The sequence below is a fragment of the Barbatula barbatula genome (assembly GCF_947034865.1).
Source record: "Barbatula barbatula genome assembly, chromosome: 14".
NCBI classification, from domain to species: Eukaryota; Metazoa; Chordata; class Actinopteri; order Cypriniformes; family Nemacheilidae; genus Barbatula; species Barbatula barbatula.
This window is the reverse complement of record NC_136777.1, coordinates 2,994,399-3,013,678: the sequence shown is the minus strand read 5'-3', so window position 1 is coordinate 3,013,678 and position 19,280 is coordinate 2,994,399. Positions and strand designations below refer to the sequence as shown.

The 19,280-nt window shown below is 38.3% G+C and overlaps 1 protein-coding gene across 1 annotated transcript; it reads right to left on the bottom strand.

The window, feature by feature from the left end:
* Nucleotides 1-344: 344 nt before the first annotated feature.
* fam83ha (family with sequence similarity 83 member Ha) lies at nt 345-11,256 on the bottom strand. The gene is made up of 6 exons (XM_079472534.1): nt 11,094-11,256; nt 9,603-10,054; nt 8,994-9,158; nt 7,939-8,063; nt 2,134-7,762; nt 345-1,487 (listed from the first exon to the last, which is right to left on the bottom strand). The coding sequence occupies exons 2-6, from the start codon at nt 10,044-10,046 to the stop codon at nt 1,479-1,481; spliced, it is 6,372 nt and encodes a 2,123-aa protein (XP_079328660.1). The 5' UTR covers nt 10,047-10,054; nt 11,094-11,256; the 3' UTR covers nt 345-1,478.
* Nucleotides 11,257-19,280: the final 8,024 nt, after the last annotated feature.

Here is a 19,280-nt window from a genome sequence, read left to right as displayed (position 1 = left end):
GAAGCAGAATTTAAGCTTGACGGCATGCTTCATTTTTTTGCAGCATGACTGAGCAGCTCATGTAAGATCAATGATGTCATGAAGAAAGCACCGAAGCAAAGGATTAAACCGAACACATCGGTCTCGCTAGAAGCAAGAGTGTTACCCACCACACAATATTCTGCCATGTTGTAACATAACATTATTATTTGACTGACTTAAGTTCATAAGCCCCATTTCTGAAGTTATTCTTTGGTCCCTTACAAAAAACCATAACGGTGCCAAAGGGTAAAAACAGCAGTCAAAAACAGACCTTGTGTAAGATTATATTTCCCAACACAGATGACAGGATGATAACAGATCCCTCTGTATGTGTGAAAAATCATTTTATTTCGTTTTTTTATCAGTGTAACAGATCATACTTTGTTTTGAATGTATACACATTACCATTGGAAACCGTATCTGAGCGGAAGCAGATTTGTGAGACACTGGTTATCTTCACATGTGATTAAGAAAAAACGGATTCTGACTCACTGTATTAATATGGACAAACATGCTAAGCCCTTTAAATAACTCAATACTGAGATATTGCACATTTTATAAAACTTTTATATAGTTTTGTTAATCTAGTTCCTGGAGCCAAAAGACAATTTCTATGTACAATAATATGTTTTTCCCACATTATTCTACCAAATATTAGAATATAAATACATTTAGACCATGTATAAAATGCATCATTTGATTGTTTCATACTGTTTCAATGACCAAATAAGATGAACATCTTTCAAATCATTATTGAAGACAAACATAATACACCCTAATTGTATTTAGGCCTACACATTAGTTTGTTTATGTTATTAAAATATCTCTGTTCATATTAAAATCCTCTATTGGGTAGTTTATTAAAATAATCTGGAATCTTACATCGAAAGGGCTCTGAAAGTATAAAATAATGTCTTTTAGGGTATACACAATTTTCTTAAACAAAAATCCACCCAAAATCTTACAGTAGAATATCACTTGAATTGTCAACATTGTGCTACTTCCTTTACTCTCTAACAGTTTACGCACTTATTTCTTCCTTGTTCATGTTTGTTAAACAAATTTGTCGGATCATAACTAGAGATAAAATCAATTTCGGGAGACAGGCATCCATATTGAAGAATGTACATTACAGAAATCCAGATGTGTTTTCACAATGATATACAGAAATATTTGCCCTATCAAAACCTTATCCAGCAGGTATACGGGGGTTGTTTTCCTGTCTTCTGTCACACAGTACATGTCTATAAATGATTTGTTCATTCGTTCAGGACTGAAGCAAGAGCACTCAACAGTCTTCATGTTAAGTCTTGCAGGTATTTGTTGTAGTAACACATTGGAAAATACTTTGACACAAGTTTGTGCAGGTTCACAGTTATGAGGTAAGTCTGGAGGAAAAATAAGCCCTCTGCTTGTCCAGTATTTAAGTCGCTCTTCCAAATAGAATAAATCCCAAATTAAGAGGTCTGTAAAAAACAAATACATATTTGGTTGAGTAATTAAAAGACATTTTACCTTTTCATATCGAGCTTCACACTTGGGTATGAATTCCCTTTTTATTAGGAATGGCTAAAACAATTTCATTTTAAAGTTACTGGAATTAAATGTTCTATGTCTATAATAAATTGATGTAATTGCCTAAGGAGATACTCCAGATTGTCTTTCGTGATCAGCAAGGTTAGTTTTGTTTACTAAAAGTTCGACTTTGAAAACATTAATATTTCTTCAAATCAAATATTGGCTTAAAAATGATTGGAAAAACTAAACAAAAATTAAGTTTAAGGCACTACAATAATAATAATAATAAACAAAAACTAAAATAAAAAGTTATTAATTTATATAGCAACATATAAATAAACATATAAACAATAAAATGACAAAAGCATATAACAAAATTGATGAACATTTTTACCAAACATTAACAACAACAAAAAACTGGAAAAAAGTAAAGATAAAAGCTCATTTAAAATAATAGGAAAAAATACAATAACTATAATAATAATTTTAGAACTTTTACGGACTGAATAAACAAACTAAATAAATAAAAATGTTATTTATTAAATCAGAATAAAAAACAGACATCTTGAAAGCACAGCAAAATCTAAAAATTACCTCAAAACGGCTGTAGACTTTTCTCTCCTTCCTCATCTTCTCCATCTTTTGCAGCAACATTTCCTTCTCTTCTGCTGAAGCCTTGGAGGACCAGGGCTTTCCTTTAAAACTGGACAGCTGTTGTTCTACAGATTTAACCCCGCCCTCTTTATCCTCATTGGCTGCAGCAAGAGTCTGTTTGGTTCTTTGGTTCTTAGCTGAAATTTGCTCTAGGAGGACTTTAGTGTCATCTCTAAGGTTACTACATGATATAACGCTTGCAGTAGACGACTGATGGGCGGATGGAATGGGTTTGGGATTTTCCGTCATAGCAGACTGACTCTTTGCATTTTCTGCACTGTTTGGTGTCACATTACTTTCTGTTTTTTCAGACACCTCTGCTAAGATGCTTACACAGTTTTCTGGTGTTGTTTGGTTGGTTTCAGTTGTTATAGAAACATTAGCTATATCAGACCCATCTGAAGAGTCATGTCTATGAGGTTGCTCCTCATGCTTTTGAAGCTCATCCTCAGGTTTTGGATCATTGAAAGAACCAGATTCCTGTACAGATGATGTAACAGATTGCTGAGTTGCATCAGGCTCTGTTGAATCATGAAGCTCATTTGAGCTCACCGCTACTGAAGTGAGACTAACAGCATTATCGGAATCTTTTACAGCAGGAGCTACACATGGTTTGGTCTGTGTTTGCTCCATCTTGCCGTCATCAGTCTGTGGACATGGTTTTTCAGATGTATGTTCAGCTGAGAAACTGTCTGTGATGATACTTTGAGATAAGTCGTTGTTCTCTGGAGTAATGTTAGTAGTTGAGATGGATTCTTGTTTGTGAAAGTCTTGACAAACGCTATCATCTTTCTGCTCTGAAGTAGCTGAACTGTTTTCTTGAAATGATGTTAAAGTGGACAAGACAACCTTTGATTCATTTTCTGCGTGTCCTTGTTCAGGGGATTTCAGTTCACTTTGTATAGTGCATACCGTGGTGATCAATATATTTTGATCCGTGTTAGTTTCAATTGTTGATGTGCTTACTGAGCCTGTCTGGAACAATATGTGACTATCTGCTGGGATGGTGTCACAAAAGGAGATGGTCTGAGGAGACAGCGTGACTTTTAATGTGGAGGGAGATGCAGACACACACTTGGTCTCAGTTGGGTGTCGGATGGATTCGCATTCTGTTGAAATGGACTCATCCGTTTCACTTGGCTTAAGGGATGAATCTGTGTCTGTTTCGGTGGCATTCTGGGAGTCGTTTAGTCTTTCAACTGGCTCTTTAAAAGAGTCTGTTTCAGTGGTGTGTTGGGATGGTTCAGTTTTAGTTGTAGTGACGTGTTGAGAAGATTCCTCTCCCAATGTAGAAGGAACTTGGAAAGAGCCTCCAACAGATGGTTCAGAGGACTGAGTTAAAACTTTTTGAGAAACATCTGCTTCTCTTAGCCTAGACTTTTGGGAGGAGTCTGCTCCTATCACTGTTGACTGCTGGGAACACTCCGCCTGATCTGAGGTTAATTCTTGGACGAGTTCACTTTCTTCTTTAGTGGGCTGTTGGGAAGAGATTGACTCTTTTGCAGGAAGCTGTTGGAGAGATTCAGCCTCAGTTGCATCAGGGTTTTGGACATGTTCATTTTCTGGTGCTGTGGGAATTTTGGAAGATTGCATCCCTAATGCGGCGGGCTGTTGAGGAGAGTCTGTTGTAGTAGGATGTTGGGAAGGTTCTCCCTCCGTTGCAGCCGCTTTTTGGGCAGGTTCATTAGCTGTTGCCAGGGGGTGTTGTAAAGATCCTCCCTCAGTTGTAGTGGGATTCTGGGCATGTTCTGTTTCAGTGGGAATTTTGGAGATCTTATCTAATGCAGCTGGCTGTTGGAAAGACTCAGCAACTGTTGCAGTTGGTTTTTGGGCATGTTCATTTTCTGCTGCAGAGGGCTGTTGTGAAACATCTGTCCCTGTTGCAGTGTGTTGGTGCGAAAATTCACTTACAGCTTTTGTGGGATGTTGAGAAGAGTCTGTCTCTGGTAATGTAGGCTGTAGGAAAGGTTCAGCCTCAGTTCCAGTGGGACTTTGGGAATGTTTTACTGGTGCAGTGGGGTGTTGACGACAGTCTACCTTCTTTGCAGTTGTTTTTTGGGCTTGTTCATTTTCTGTTAGAGGCCATTTTTGCACAGATTCTGTCTCAGTTACTAATGTCTTTCGCGCCTGTTTATCTCCTGTTGCAGGGGGTTGTTGCGCAGATTCTGTCTCAGCTGCTAATGTCTTTTGTGCATGTTTATCTCCTGTTGCAGAGGGTTGTTGCGCAGATTCTGTCTCAGCTGCTAATGTCTTTTGTGCATGTTTATCTCCTGTTGCAGGGGGTTGTTGCGCAGATTCTGTCTCAGTTGCTAATGTCTTTTGTGCATGTTTATCTCCTGTTGCAGGGAGTTGTTGCACAGATTCTGTCTCAGCTGCATTAGGTTTTGGTGCATGTTTATCTTGTGTTGCAGTCGGCGGTAGCAAGTCTTCTGACACCATTGCAATGGGATTCAGTTCATCATTTTCTGTTGCAGGTGACTGTCGCAAAGATTCTGTCTCCATAGCAATGGATTCTTGGGCTTGTTTATTTTCTGTAGCACTGGGGTGTTGGACAAACTCTGCCTCAGTTGCAAACGTCTTTTGGGCATGTTCATTTCTTGTTGCAGATGGCGGTTGCAAAGCTTCTGTCTCCATTGCAATGGTTTTCAGGGCATGTTCATTTTCTCTTAGAGTGGGAATCTTGGTAGGATGCACCTCTAATGCATGGGGCCATTGAGAAGAGTCCGTCTCAGCTGAAGAGGGATATTGGGAAAAGTCTGGCTTTGTGGCAGTCGATTGTGCATGTTTGTTTTCAGTTGCAGTGGGCTGCTGAAAAGAGTTTGCGTCTTTTGCAACAGGGTGTTGAAAAGATTTACTTTCCGCTGTTGTTGGCTCTCCCTCCATTGTAGTCTGTTTTTGAGCAGTTGCAGAGAGTTGTTGGGAAGAGTCTGCATTCATTACAATAGGCTTTTGGGAGGAGTCTGTCTTGGTTGGGGCAAGAGTTTGTGTAGATGCACTTCCTGGTGCAGTGGGCTGATGTGAAGAGTCTGTTTCAGTTTTAAAGGGGTGTTGGGAAAAGTCAGTCTTCATTGGGGCTGGTTGTTGTAAAGACTCTGGTATAGTGGGTTTTTGCTCATTTTCTGTTAAAGTTTGTTGTTGGGAAGAATCTGCCTTCTTTGCAGAATGTTTTTGGGTTAGTTCACCTTTTATTAGTTTGGAATCTGCAGCTACAGTATTAGAGATTGTGTTAGAAGTACGAGCTGACGTCTGTGCAGGTGTTTGGCTGGATTCATTGGAAGTGATGTTTAATGGTGACAAACACTTTGACTTTGACAAATCAACCACTGGATTCTCACAGGAGGGGCCTATTTCTTTTGGAATGTGAAACTGGGTGAGCGTGGTTTCTGAAGCAGTATTTAATCCATCTTTATTCACTTGGTTTTGTGAGGAACCAGTCTCAAATGGAGCAGGCACTGAGAGGGCCTCAACAATTCTTGATCTTGGATTTGAAGGTGAATTTGTAACAGGTTGCAAAGACTTCCCAGGCGAAGAACATATCGTCTTTTGTGTACATTTCTGTGTTTCTGTGCTTGACTCCACGAAGGTATTTAAAGTCGGAGCAGTGACTTCTTGGGAAGAATTTAAAGACTCTTCAGCAAGCTTTTGCTTAAATCTGATTTTTTCAGCATCTGTGGCTCTATGCAAGGTGCCTTCGCTAGATTCCTGATATTTGGTGTCTTGTATCGTTGGTGTCTTGACAGTGGCTTTTTCCCCACCATCACTTATTGAAGGTTTCTCAGGTGCTTCAGATTTCTTCTGTAATTTCTCTGGATTGCTTTGAGATGCTTTGACTGCTGCAAATTCAGCTTTGCGTTTTGCTGCTAACTCTTTGAAATACCTAAATCTACTGTCTGGGTCATTCATATCCACGAAAGAAGAGGATCTTTGCCATACTTTAGCTTCATCTCTTTTGCTTTTTTCTTCAAGAGCTGTTGATTGTACGGTTTCTTGCATGTTTTTCTCTTCCACAGGATCCTGAGATTTATTGACCTTACCGACATCAGACTCAACACCAATTTTGTTGAGTGAAGTCTCAGAGCGTGCAGACTCAATGGCTTGATCATCAATGGTTGCCGACCTTACAAAACTGCTCCACTGAAATGGCTCTCTAGCGCTACACCGCCTTTTATCCATGATTTGTGATACACGAGCTGTGAGTTTTGAAGCCTCATCCACATCTTTTGAATCTTCCGATGTATTTAACTCCAGATTTGAACTGAATATCAGCGAGTGTCTCAGTCTGGAACTTCTCTGGACAGTGCGGGTTGGTTTGCTCCTGAGAAACTCTTCGCCAAACAGGTTGATTTCCTTTGGTTTTCTCATTTTCGGCTCCTCCATTTTGTCGCCTTCGGTGGTGCAAGATGAATCTGAAGTTGGCGGTGATTTCATTGCTATTGGTAATTTTATATTTTCAATGAAATCTGGTGGGTGGTCGACTAAAATCAGAGGTGGAGGAGAACTGTTTCGGATAAAAGGTGGATTGTTCCTAGAGGTAGTCATCATTCTATTGAGCTCAATGTTTCCTGGTCTAATTTCGTTAGGACCACCAGGCCCTTCAGGCACAAAACATGGAACGTTATCAGATAAGTCTGATCCTTCGAGTTCAGGAAAATCCATATCTTCTCCATCATCATATGCACTGAGGTATGAGCTGATCCTCCAATCGCGCAGCCCCTGCTTCTGGCTGACATCTTGTGGTTTGCTGTTTGCGTTAACAAACCGTTTCTGGTCTGGTAGGTTTGGTTGCGTGGGGGAGGTCTGACAGGCATAAGGCTGACCCATGCTGTGTCTTCTGGGATTAGACTGCGCAGGTGAAAGTAAATTCCTGGAACCGTGTCCTTCTTCCATAGGAGGCTGAGACTGCAGGTATCTTTGGACATGGTCATATGTTCTGGGTGGTTCGGCCTCATTTACCTCATGAGGGTAGCCAGGGCCTGAAAACTGATCAATGTGGTAGCCTTGTCCTCTAAATCTACCATATTTGTCATAATCAGGCTGTAATCCAGCGCCCTGGTAAAAACCGTGTTCCCTTGCAAAGTGGCCTTCTTTGGGCACTACTCCCTCCATGAATTGTTTGCCTCTCATTGTTGGCTGGTTTTGAGGGGGCATGTATCCGTAGTCGGGTACATCTGGATAGCCATACCTTTGGAAGCCAGACCTTTCACTGTGTCCTCTCATTTGTCTTCCGTGCTCCATAAATGGATGGCCCTCTCGGAATGGTTGGGTGGTGGGTTCAATGCTTTTGTAGGGTAACATTTTGTCGCCCACAGTCATATGTTTCTCTGGGTAATGACCAGCCCTTTCAGGGAGCATATTTGGAATTTCTCTGTTGAACATGTGCGTCTTTTCCATTTTGAGATGGCCTTCCTGTATATTGCTGTAGTGCGACATATTTGCCAAAACTTTTTCTACATCTAACGGCTCGGAGTGGGCAAACAGAATCCGAAACTCTTCATCGAAGGTGGTCACAAGCTGTCCAAGAAACAGATGTGCTAGGCAGCGATGTATCTTCTCAAAAGACCACATGAAGCTGCAACAAACAGTAGTAAAATGTTGTAATTACCATACATTTTATGACAATACCATCCAGTTCTGTTTGAGGTAACTGTGACCCAAACAACAAGAAAATAAACACCTTCGTAAAACTTTGTAGTTGTAAAGTTTAGTTTAATAAAAAAAAAGTTAAAAGGAAAAATATACATCTACCTGTAGTTTCCAGTTAAAACAGCCCTGCAATCCACCAGTATGAAGCGATCCATCATCTGACCTTTTAAAGATTTGCCTGTGTGGCAGAAATATGTAGTGCCAGGAACAGTTCTGACTCGCATAAACTGTAAGTAAAAATGGTTAAAAATGATTAATAAAACCAATAATAACAACCTTCTTATAATGAAATACCAGAGTCCTATCACCTCTGCAGTTGTGTATCAACTGACTCAAAACAAATAGGCCTATATAATTGCATTTTTCTTATAAGAGATTTTCATTCCAGGTTTTGGCCAAAACACTATAACAACTGCTCTCAAATAACAACAAGACACTCATTGCAAAAAACAATAAAGGTTGATTGATGTTGTTGAAGTGTTTTAATTTGCAGGTTAATGTGACAAGTGTTGAGTCAGAAATAATTAGCAAGGAGCTACAAATTTTCAAACACAGGATATTAATCATGACCACATAAAGTAACTCAGCAGTTTCCAAGCTTTATTTTATGTCATTGTAATGAATTAGCTTGCAAACACGTGGAATGTATTGGCTACGCTAGCCCGCGAATGATACTGGACTTTGTCAATTGATTTGTTAGCGTAATGCTACACAGTTTTTCGTGTTTAAAACTTTAAAACGTTTAAAGCTTTTTTGAGTTTCCTTTACTCGCCAAAGAGTAATCGTGATCCATAATAACAGAACAACGGATGCTGCGTCCCAGATGCTGTATAACCACTTCCGCATTTGCGTATTGCAGTAGTTTCTATAACCGGAAACTGAAGGTAGTTCAGATCAGCGGATATTAGGTCACTCATATGCCAAAAATACAAGGGAGACAAGGGACAGGCCATTATTTTAAATAGGAATTTCTCTGGATTTGCACATTCTTGGAAACATTTGGGATAATGTAAGCACACAACTGCATGAAATATATCCCACTGTGCAAGTGATTTGTGGATATTTCATAACAAAATTCTTCCATATTGTGGCTTTAACTGACGTTACGTATCGAAATTATCACATCTAAACAGATTATACATTTGAAAAGTACTTACTTTTATCTCATCCAGATTCACCCTACAGTTGTTCACCATTGTTACAAAATGGTGCGCATTCAGTTCATCAAGAAGAATGTAAACAGTCACACCACGCATCGCTGTGTCCAGAATATCGGCGAAGATATCAACATCTGTAAACATATCCATCACCACAGCAACAACCTGCAGCAAGACAATAAACAAGCAGTACATTAGACATGTACATTAGTGTTAGACATTATGAATCACGATAGGTCATGAGTTAAAAGCATTACTGTACATAATAGTGCTTTACTTTGTTATATAATTTATTTATGAGTCATGATCACACCTTTAATGTAGACAGAAAATACAGACATTAGGATTTTGATGACATATTGAGCAACTTTGGGGAATTTGAAACACGTATTGTGCACTTTTTTGTATGGTATCGTATTTATTCATAGTTACACCATCAGTTAACAAATGTTCTTATTAAATTGTCATAAAACTTTTTTAAAGCAATGATAACATTTACAGCTCTACCAGCTTTAACCAAAGAGTTATTTGTAAAAAAAAATATGAAAAACGAGTAGACAAAATAGATTGTGACGGTCAGCACTTGACAAATCAAACCAAATAGCCTACTTGTTGTGCGTTCTTGATCATTCTCCGGACTTGCTCCTTGATACTTGGCATCTCAGGATCGGGCGGGTTAACCAGCGTAGTAACCTCTGTGGGTCCAACAAATCCTAACGGCTGTGGCCAGCCTAAGTCCAGGCTTGGAGCGTCAAGGTCCGAATGAACCGGCCAGTAAGTGTCCGAAGAGCTATCTCCATCTTCAGCCAAATATCTCCTCTCTGACGGAGCTGTCCGATGCGGAGCCCGCACCATGCATTTGATATAGTCGATCTCTGTCTGCGATAAGAAACTGACCACATTTGCTTCCTGTAGAAATCCATAGTAGTCCTCCAGGTCACCATCCACCAGGGCATCAATAGCCAAACGGTACTCCTCGCGGTAATGACGGGGCAGGTAGTTGGGGTCCAGGGGGTTGTCCCCGGCAGAGGAGCATTGAGACCGATGAGCCATATTTCCTCCTGAACCAATGGAGTCAGAGTTAAACAACTGATACAACTGAATTCAATGACAAAGATAAACAATGTTTATGTCTATTCCACATGTTTTGTTAGCACGCAAGTGGGAACCAAAAGAATGACAGATGTGAGAACGCCGATTATACAGACCTTGATCTTCTTATTTTGAAAATATAGGCTATTATTTTCTCACACATATTAAGGATCACCCACAACCATGTGTACATAAAATAGTAGAAATCATCACAGCAATTCTAATGGATTTAATGATAATAATGGGAATTTTCATGGTTTTAAAGGAAACTATAATGATCTCGGTGGGTCTCTACTGGTCATCTGTTTGGTTGTATTGGTGGGATGTCATCTGGCATACTGCCACCAATAGAACACCATTAAATCCTATTGTTACAATCTCAATACACATAAAGTAAGTCTCATAATGATGACCATTAAAACTGTATTTCTGAGTATTTTTTTGTCACAAAACTTTGACTAACAAAAATGTATATTCACACACATAAAACAAGGGTCGAAGTTATATTTTAGAAGCTAACCAAAACAAAGCAAAAACTAAACAAGTATACGCCATTGCGTCTTTAAGATGAAATAACCATCGCGTATTCATGGTTAAAATATGAAGGGAATGAATCCCTTTCGAAAGCTCAACCATAAAAACACCACGTTCAAAACGTAAAGCTGCGATGGAATATCATTTGAAAACGCATCTGTTTTGTTTGGACATGTTATGAATCTGAATGTATCGGATTCATCACATCTGCTTCAACAACATCTGGGTGTGTCACGCAAATAAAGACCACCGTTTGCCGACTAAACCCACCAACACCTCCTCCTGCAATAATATAAACATAAATCAATGTTTAAAATGTGCTACAGTGTATCCGTTTATCATCCGATTGACGCGCTACATTGTTGCGTCGTGACTCCAGAAGCGCTTCAAAGTTTCGCAAAAACCCGTGAAAACTACATTGTGGGATGTAATGACGAAACGAAGCGTACGCGCATGTATTTAAAGTCGACTTACTTCTCTAAAGTGCCGTTTCCCTTGGTTTCCTGTGAAATAATCCTTTCATCGACATTTGTCAGTCATAACGCACGACAGAGCCTTCAACTTTCGCTCTGTCTGGTTGGAAAAGAAAACGCACATCTCAGCCAACACGCGCGAGCGAGCGCGGAAACACACACACACACACACACACATACACACATACGCACACACACGCACAAGCACAATATGCAAAACCTGTTTGTTTTCGCGCATATCTAAAGAGAACAATCTAATCTTGCTTAACTTAAACGATTCCAGGGGATAGTTTAATAGTGGATATTTACAAGCACCACGATAATACACAGATCTCTGTAATCGGGGTTAATCATTCTCAATCCTGGTCAATCTTTAACACAAGCGTGACCTGACCTGGAGAGGACACAGATCTGAACCAACCGAACACATGTGTTGGATGGACATGCTGTAGGTCAGAGGCCATCGAAAACTAACACGCAGCCGGAAATTATTACTGAAGGGAGAATGAATTATACTTTTGTACAGCAATCTGGCTAAACTGATCACACTTGTATCGCGCCCAACTTTGCATTTGTTATTATGCAGCCATTAGGGTCACGACTCATCCTTTCACACCACCATTACCTCACAAATAACAGAACAACATCCGTCTGGTTCATTTTTAGAACATGTTAATGCAAAAGCAAACATTGCAAAATGCATGTTGACCTTTAATAATAAATGATGAAATGTTGCAGTATATAAGATACAGTCACATAACCAACACAGTTTCATTAGCCTATCTAATATAATCAAATATACATTAAGATTATAAAACAAGATTTACCAACAGTATGATTCATGGAGAATAATAATGTCTATAAATGAAGGAAGACCTCTATGTCATTAATACCAAATTTACCAACAGTGTGAATAATAAGGATTTGACTCTACAATGATGTTTTCTCTAACACACTTAAAATAGTAGGTTATATGGCTCCATAATGAACCTTTACATCTGCAGAAGTACATGCACTGGATTTCCTTTCTTATGGATTTTTGTTGTTTTACAGCATGACTGACTTAATGGATCCCCCTTCCTGACATACTCATCCCCACCCTGATGCACACGTTTACCGCTGACTAATAGGCACACACATAAATCTATTTGGGATCCAACCCATACATTTTTACAGTCACATTATATAATAAGTCTGGCCCGAACACATCCAGTTCATTCAGATGTTGCAACACGACACACGTTTCCAGGTTACCCCACAAAATATTTTCTACATTACACCTTATATCATATCCACACAATGATGCACAGCTTCTGTACATTCTGTAATATAATCGCCTTTGTTGCAAAGTCAGTGTTCCGTTTTGACTTACAATGTGAGCAAAGCACAAATGTTGGAAACCAAAAAAAAGCTATTGTGAGGGGCAGATGGAGGGTTAAGGTAAACAAAATCTGTTAGCTCAAAATAAATACAAAAGAAGAATTTAAAACACAATAGAAGTCAATAGCTCAAGGTTAAACGTGTTTGACTAGAACAGAGTATCTGCTTTCAAGACAGCAGCTCACCTTCATGCGCAAATCTCTTCAATCTACAACTTAGTTACTTAGTTAAATGAAACACACACAATAGAATTTGTACATTAACTGCACACACAAACACAGGCTACTTTTGAGATGGAAGGTGACATTAAGTGTGAAAAACCCCCCAAATATTTCCAATGTCTGATGAATAACTAAAAAACAGGTATGCGTTTATCTTTTATTACATATCTGTGTGACAACACACATTTATGAGGTCTAAGATATACATAGAACGTTTGATGCACTTCATATTTGCAGAGTTTCATAATAAGGGTGTGCACCTTCAAGCATGTGCCCGTGTCGCCGTAAGCAATGGAGATAACACCTGAAATCACATCTCTGCTTGTTTTTATGTGGCTTTCATTTCGTAAAGTAATTAGCTGCCAAGCACAAAAAACACACCCAAAGCTACATAAGCTTGAACTTTACTTTGGAGCCACTGAACCCCTCACTTCATTTCAACAAAAGCCCCTTTGCGCTATCTTGACGACCCATGCTTGCCACGAAACATTTTCTATTGAGTCCTATAAAACATGCACAGTTCTTGTAATAAAGGCCAACCATAGCATAAAATGCCAGTTTTATACTCTGAGGGCAACAGGATGTGACATCATTTAAGAAGTGCAAGCCTGAACAATTTCGCATTGTTTCAACAGATACCGCCTAAAGCAAACAATACATGCAGCGTCATGAGCGCAGAGAGGAGCCTGGCCTCATACCTAGGAACATTCCAAGTTAGAAAGTCACATGTTTTCAGCTTCCCTTTCCTGATGTGCTTGAGTATGATTTTCACTGTTCTTTTGCTCGATAGTGTACGTACAATTTGAGTTAAATGTCAACTGACAGAAGAGCTTCTCATTTTACACCGTGGCTGATAATGTAACAAAATGTAGGCCAAAAGAAAATGGATCCTAAAAAGGAAACTCCCTTTCAGCCCAGGGTTCATTTCAACGCAATGGAAGTTTTGTGCTATGCTTTCATAAATAATACTAATGACATTGCAGATAGTGATCTGTGAAAATGTAAAGTGTGCATGAAACATACTGTCATCATGGGGGGCTGGCCAACACGCCATGACTGGTGTTATTGTAAAGGCACATGGCCACATAATGCTCCCATAATCAAAGTAAACAAAACTGATCTGCATTACGCATACAAATTGTTCTGTGCAGGGTTGCCAGATCTGCATAACAAAACAAACACGAGGAGGGCCAACCAAAACGAATCCAGAAATGACCAACTCAAATACTCAAAAATGTCTCCAAACTCAAAATATGTTTTTATATCTATATCTATATGTACATTTTGGCCGATAGCCAATGATTCTTTAACATTGGAAGCGGATAACTGATATATTGGCCGGTATACAGTATCTAGGTATTAATAAAACATTTCCTAAGACTGAAACAAAAGGCAAAAAGTGGACAACTGCTTTTATATGAAAACATTCACTGCAGAAAACAAGGTAACCGTTAGTTCTCCCTTTCCCCCTGAAAACCTACTTTACACTAGTTAAAGATGATTTAACCTTCAAACTTTTCTGGTATATTTTTATTTAACAAACAAATTATACATGTTCTTCCCGAACAACCCAAAAAGATTTTCTTAATAGCCAAGATCTCAATACAGAAGGCATTCAGACAGCAGTCTGATTCAAACAATATGCTTTTGGTCCTATAATTTACACATTTATAAATACTGTATCTACATAATGTACTTACATCAACAATGTTTTGCTAATAGCAGTAAGTGAATGATCCCGGCAGAAAGACGCGTGCAGCTGAAGAAGTTAACCAGAGCAAATTATTTATCGGCAATATATAGGCCTACATTTTATTATCAATATCGATAACATAAAAAATTATCATTTATCGTCCGATACCGATAATTTATTGTGCATCCCTAGTATATATATATATATATATATATATATATAGACTCTGTTATAGTAATCATAATCATATTTTGCTTTCACAGATTACTTCTTATCTTACCTTAAAAGTGACAGCAGGTGAACAAGATACGTCCACAGTTAAACCACAGACTAAAAACAACCCACAGCAATCAGCCCAATTAAGCAGAAAAAACATAGACTTGGCAACCATGGTTCTGGGTCCGCTAAGGATGCCACATGCATTCTGCATTCAAATAAAATGGAAATAACATGCTGGACTGCAGCAAGGCCCATGCAAATGACGACTCTTCATCAACTTGTCAGAATGTTGTTGAATATTATTTTTATGCATCCACAAGAGAGGCGGGACAATATCAGCAGCTGTGTCTGACTGATGATGTCATTTATCAGGTACGTTCTCCATGTCACACTCTCAGAATAAGACAACCCGTGCAGCTCATCATCGTACAAATGAGCTGAAGATCAGCAACTAACACTAACAGCCAGACACATACCATTTGAATATGCTGTGCCGTTCCATGTGCTACGCAAAAACCTAGATCCAACTGTAAATGTAATGATAAAAAATTAACTTGTACGTCTACAGGACATGCAGTATTCTTACAGTAAATATCTATGAGTCATCTGGTATTATTTGCTATAGGTAAGTAGAAAAAAAATGGATAGCTCTTTTATTGAATTACTCTATTGTGTTTCGGGTAGACAAAAGACGTAGTTAACTGTTACAGTAACTATGGCTGTGTAAAGGAAATATTTAACCCCAATGAATGTGTGACAGCAGCGGGTTCAGGCTAGCCGTGTTACAAGTGTGACCAGTTTTCAGCTTTGAAAAGGTATTTCTTATTCGGGAGATAGCAAAGACGTTGCTGAATATAAATGCATATGTTTAAAGGCCAATGTTTGAAAATACACCATATAACAATTTTGTATTATTATTAAAACAACAGACAAAAGTAATTAACCACCATGACAGAAAATAAGCATGCGTGTTACTGTAAACACCTCACAAAAGGGTAAGAGAAAAGAGACAAAGACTGACACATTAAAAAGACATCTTCATTTTTGAACCACACCTTATTAAATATGAAATGGCATTTCCTTTCTGTAATTATATGCCTCATCATTCTTCTGTGTATAAACAAGTCTAGGCTGCTTGAATCACTGGTTATAAAAGTATGCAGTATTCATTATTAAATTGACAGGTGATGACTGAATGAAACTTTCCTTGAGATCTTTTGAATACGAAATATCATAGAAACAGGAAAATAAGGGAATAGGACGCGATTATACTTTTTATGCTGATAACCTGTGTGAACATTTCTATTCTGTAAATTTCAGGTTCAAGTTCAGCCGATAGAACAGAGCCCCTATCCATAAAAATGTGGGGCAGATCACCAAAGCAGAAAAGCTAGTTTGTGGCAGGGAAAACCTTTTGTTTCCCTTCTTTTAGAGAGATGAGGCTTTTGTAACAATGTGATGAAGACCTGACGGAGAATGTTGCACATTGTGGGTCAGACCTGTTCATTCATTAAGTGTTTGAAAAGGCTTCATGTGTTGTTGACTTTGGGCCAACATTCATACAGTAGAGCAAAGAAGGGACTGCGTTGAAGAGAAAGATTTACAGCCAAGCCCAGCGAGAGCTGTCGGTTTCAGGTATTGCTCACATTTGCATTCAAAATATGAAACAACAATGAAAGGAAATTCCTCACATACTTACAGGTGCAAGTGTTGAAAGACATATTGATCCAGCTGCAGAAAGCCTGTGAGTAAAAAATGTAGTGTGAACTGAAGTGTCAGAAATGTTGGACGTGACCTCTGTAGGACTTCATAATCTATTCCTCCGTCGCCCCAGAACTGATCACTGTAAGTGAAAAGGAACAACAAAGCATTATTAAGGGGTGCAACGAGAAGGAAGGAAAATAAAATTGTATTTTCGTCTCCAAACGTTTCAATTGAGTTTATGATCATGCTCAGAATAAAAAGAAACTCAAGCAAAGCGACTCAGGATTGATCATATAGCATGAGCTATGTTTGATGTGCCCAAACGTTGCTTTGATACTGTTCCTTTGATAAGATTAAGTGTAGAGATGCAGCGATATCGGCCCGTAATGCTCCTGTACTTCTCATAAAAATGTCCCAATTCCTCATAATTGACTAAAATTACAGTAATGCACTATTAGGTGGTTGCCCTGCAGGCCTATTACAAAAACTCCAACTGGTCCAAAATGCAGCAGCTCGAGTTCTTACTCATACAAAAAAGTATGAGCATATTAAATTTAGACATCTTTTCAATCTTGCATACATTACACTATCATAATATATATATATTTCGAAGGTTTAGGCTGCACTAGTTAGATCATCTGGAACCAGGGACACTTCCAATAACAACTGATGCATTTGTTGCATCAAAGAGTGCAGAACGGTACTCTACTCTCAGCCAGTCTTGTCTCATTGTTCCTAGAGCGGGCAGGACGCAGTTCATGCCCAGACCGCACAAATGCTGTGATGATAGAGCTGGACAAAGGACGTGGCGACTCTACAAAATTATTAATGATAATCTTAAATCGAATTATTTATTTTATTTTGCCTTGTTGTGCAAGCACTGTCAAGCTTGTGCAGAGGCTGCTGCTTTTGCCAGAGGGGAACTGGAATGCCCTGGTTAGGCCTGGTTTCCCTCTGAGGTTTTTTCTCCTCCAACAGAGTTTTGGGTTCCTCGCCTCCATTTGCATACTGTTTTGCACACTGTTTGCCTGGCCGGGGGGGCTGCTAGAATTTTATAGTTTTATTTCATTAACGCTGCATATAGGAATTTATAGTCTGTCTGATATTTGACCTTTGTTTTGACTTGCATAACCATATCTGTTTTGCTTATAGTCAATGTTTTCTTGTACAGCTGCTTTGTAACAATGAAAATTGTAAAAAGCGCTATATAAATAAAGCTGACTTGACTTAAAATTTGTTGTGAAATTTGCTTTGGAAGTTTTCGACAAGCACATCAAATGTATACTTTCTGGCATTGATACATTAGGCAACACGTTTTTTTTTTAATGCTTTATTGAACATTTTGTTATAACAAAACAATGTTACAACAGAAACTTAACATAAAGAAACACTTAGATTAATGAAAAGAGAGAAAATAAAACATTACCATGACTCCAAACAGACAAGACAAGACAAAAAAATAAAGAAAAACAATAAAACAAAACAAAAACAAATACAGGAGAGGGCGAGGGAGTTACACAAATAAAAAAAAAATGACAAATTAAATAGGTTGAAAAGCTTATAAGCAAAGCCAATTTTACAAGTCCTTTGTGCTTTCATATGTTGTATCTCTTGTAAAAACTATAAAAACTATAAAAATAAGTTTGCTATTAGAAAATGTACATTTATGTACATAAAATGTACATAGAGAAAGAATTAGGTTGATTATAAAACAAGCATTTTGGTCACCTTCAAAAATGATATATTAAGGCATAATTAGGCAACACAGCGCGAGCACTTCACGTACATTACGCAAACAGATGTACGTGTGGACGTTTCACGCTATTCTGACAAGTTACTTTACTATTTTTAAAAATGGAACAAAATAAAGACCAAAACGACTAAAAATAATACAAAACAACTAGCATGTTTTTACTGTTTTAACTCTGGAAGATCGAAAAAGCGATTGAGGTGAAAAAAAAACCTTAATATTTGGATATAAATATTGGCTTATGTATCAAAAATGTTAAGGGTTAACTCGAGACAAACCGGTAGGTTTTACTTTGCACGTCGCTGCGCAGATTGTTCTGACATCGAAGTAACGCGAGAGCTTTTCGAAAGCAGCGCTCTTGAATCGCTCTCGCGTTACTCAAATGCGTTAATCGTTAGGCTTGTTTGAGATGCGCCTGTAATGTAGGTGAGAGTAGGCGGCTGCAGTAAGGGGAGGAGTCAAAAGATTCCTTTGAAGTCGGACACTTCGTGAATCTCGCTGTTTTGACGCTTGTAAACGTGAACAGTGGAGGAGATCCCGTTCGCGTTTTTTATCGCAGACGAAGTGGATGTAATCGAAATACCACTGTTTTTACATGAAGATGGTTACAATAATAATCACAGAATGTGTCAAATAATGTCCAAATAAACAGCATACACGACAACATGTAAGACATTTTCAAGGATTGTATTAGCAAATAGTAGATGAAGTAAATAGCAAGTTGCTTTTGAGAGACAGAGGTCATAACAAATGTTTGTCATATTTAATAACAAGCAGGTTTCTGCCACCATTTCACGTCCATAGTATCAGCTGTATTGTAACAAACATTCTTCAGAATTTCTTCCCTTGTTTTAAGACCCAGACACTTCTCAGATGAAACCACACAAAGATGAGACATAATGGCTAAACAGTCCATTTATATATGATTATCTTTTTTTGGTTGATATTATGTGATGTATACTTTCTCCTTTGTTATGTTCCTGTTCTAAGCATCAATAAAAAATGAAATAAAATATATATATATGTATGCGTGCATGAATATTTTAAATGGTTTGATTTATTAATTCACACAAACATACAATACAATAAAGAGAAAATTACAACAAGGAAGAATTCTAATGAAGAGAAATATAAAATAAACGCATGTCCTAATTCTTAACTTCGCTAGGCGTGTTTTGTTTCTGTTTAATTTGCATGTAAATATAAATAAATAGATGGGTA

Coding starts and splice junctions, on each gene's coding strand:
- fam83ha (XM_079472534.1), bottom strand. CDS start 10,046: ATGGCTCATCGGTCTCAATGCTCCTCTGCCGGGGACAACCCCCTGGAC. Junction 9,159..9,602: donor TGATCAAGAACGCACAACAA/GTAGGCTATTTG, acceptor GTCTTGCTGCAG/GTTGTTGCTGTGGTGATGGA. Junction 8,064..8,993: donor TGAATCTGGATGAGATAAAA/GTAAGTACTTTT, acceptor TTTTACTTACAG/TTTATGCGAGTCAGAACTGT.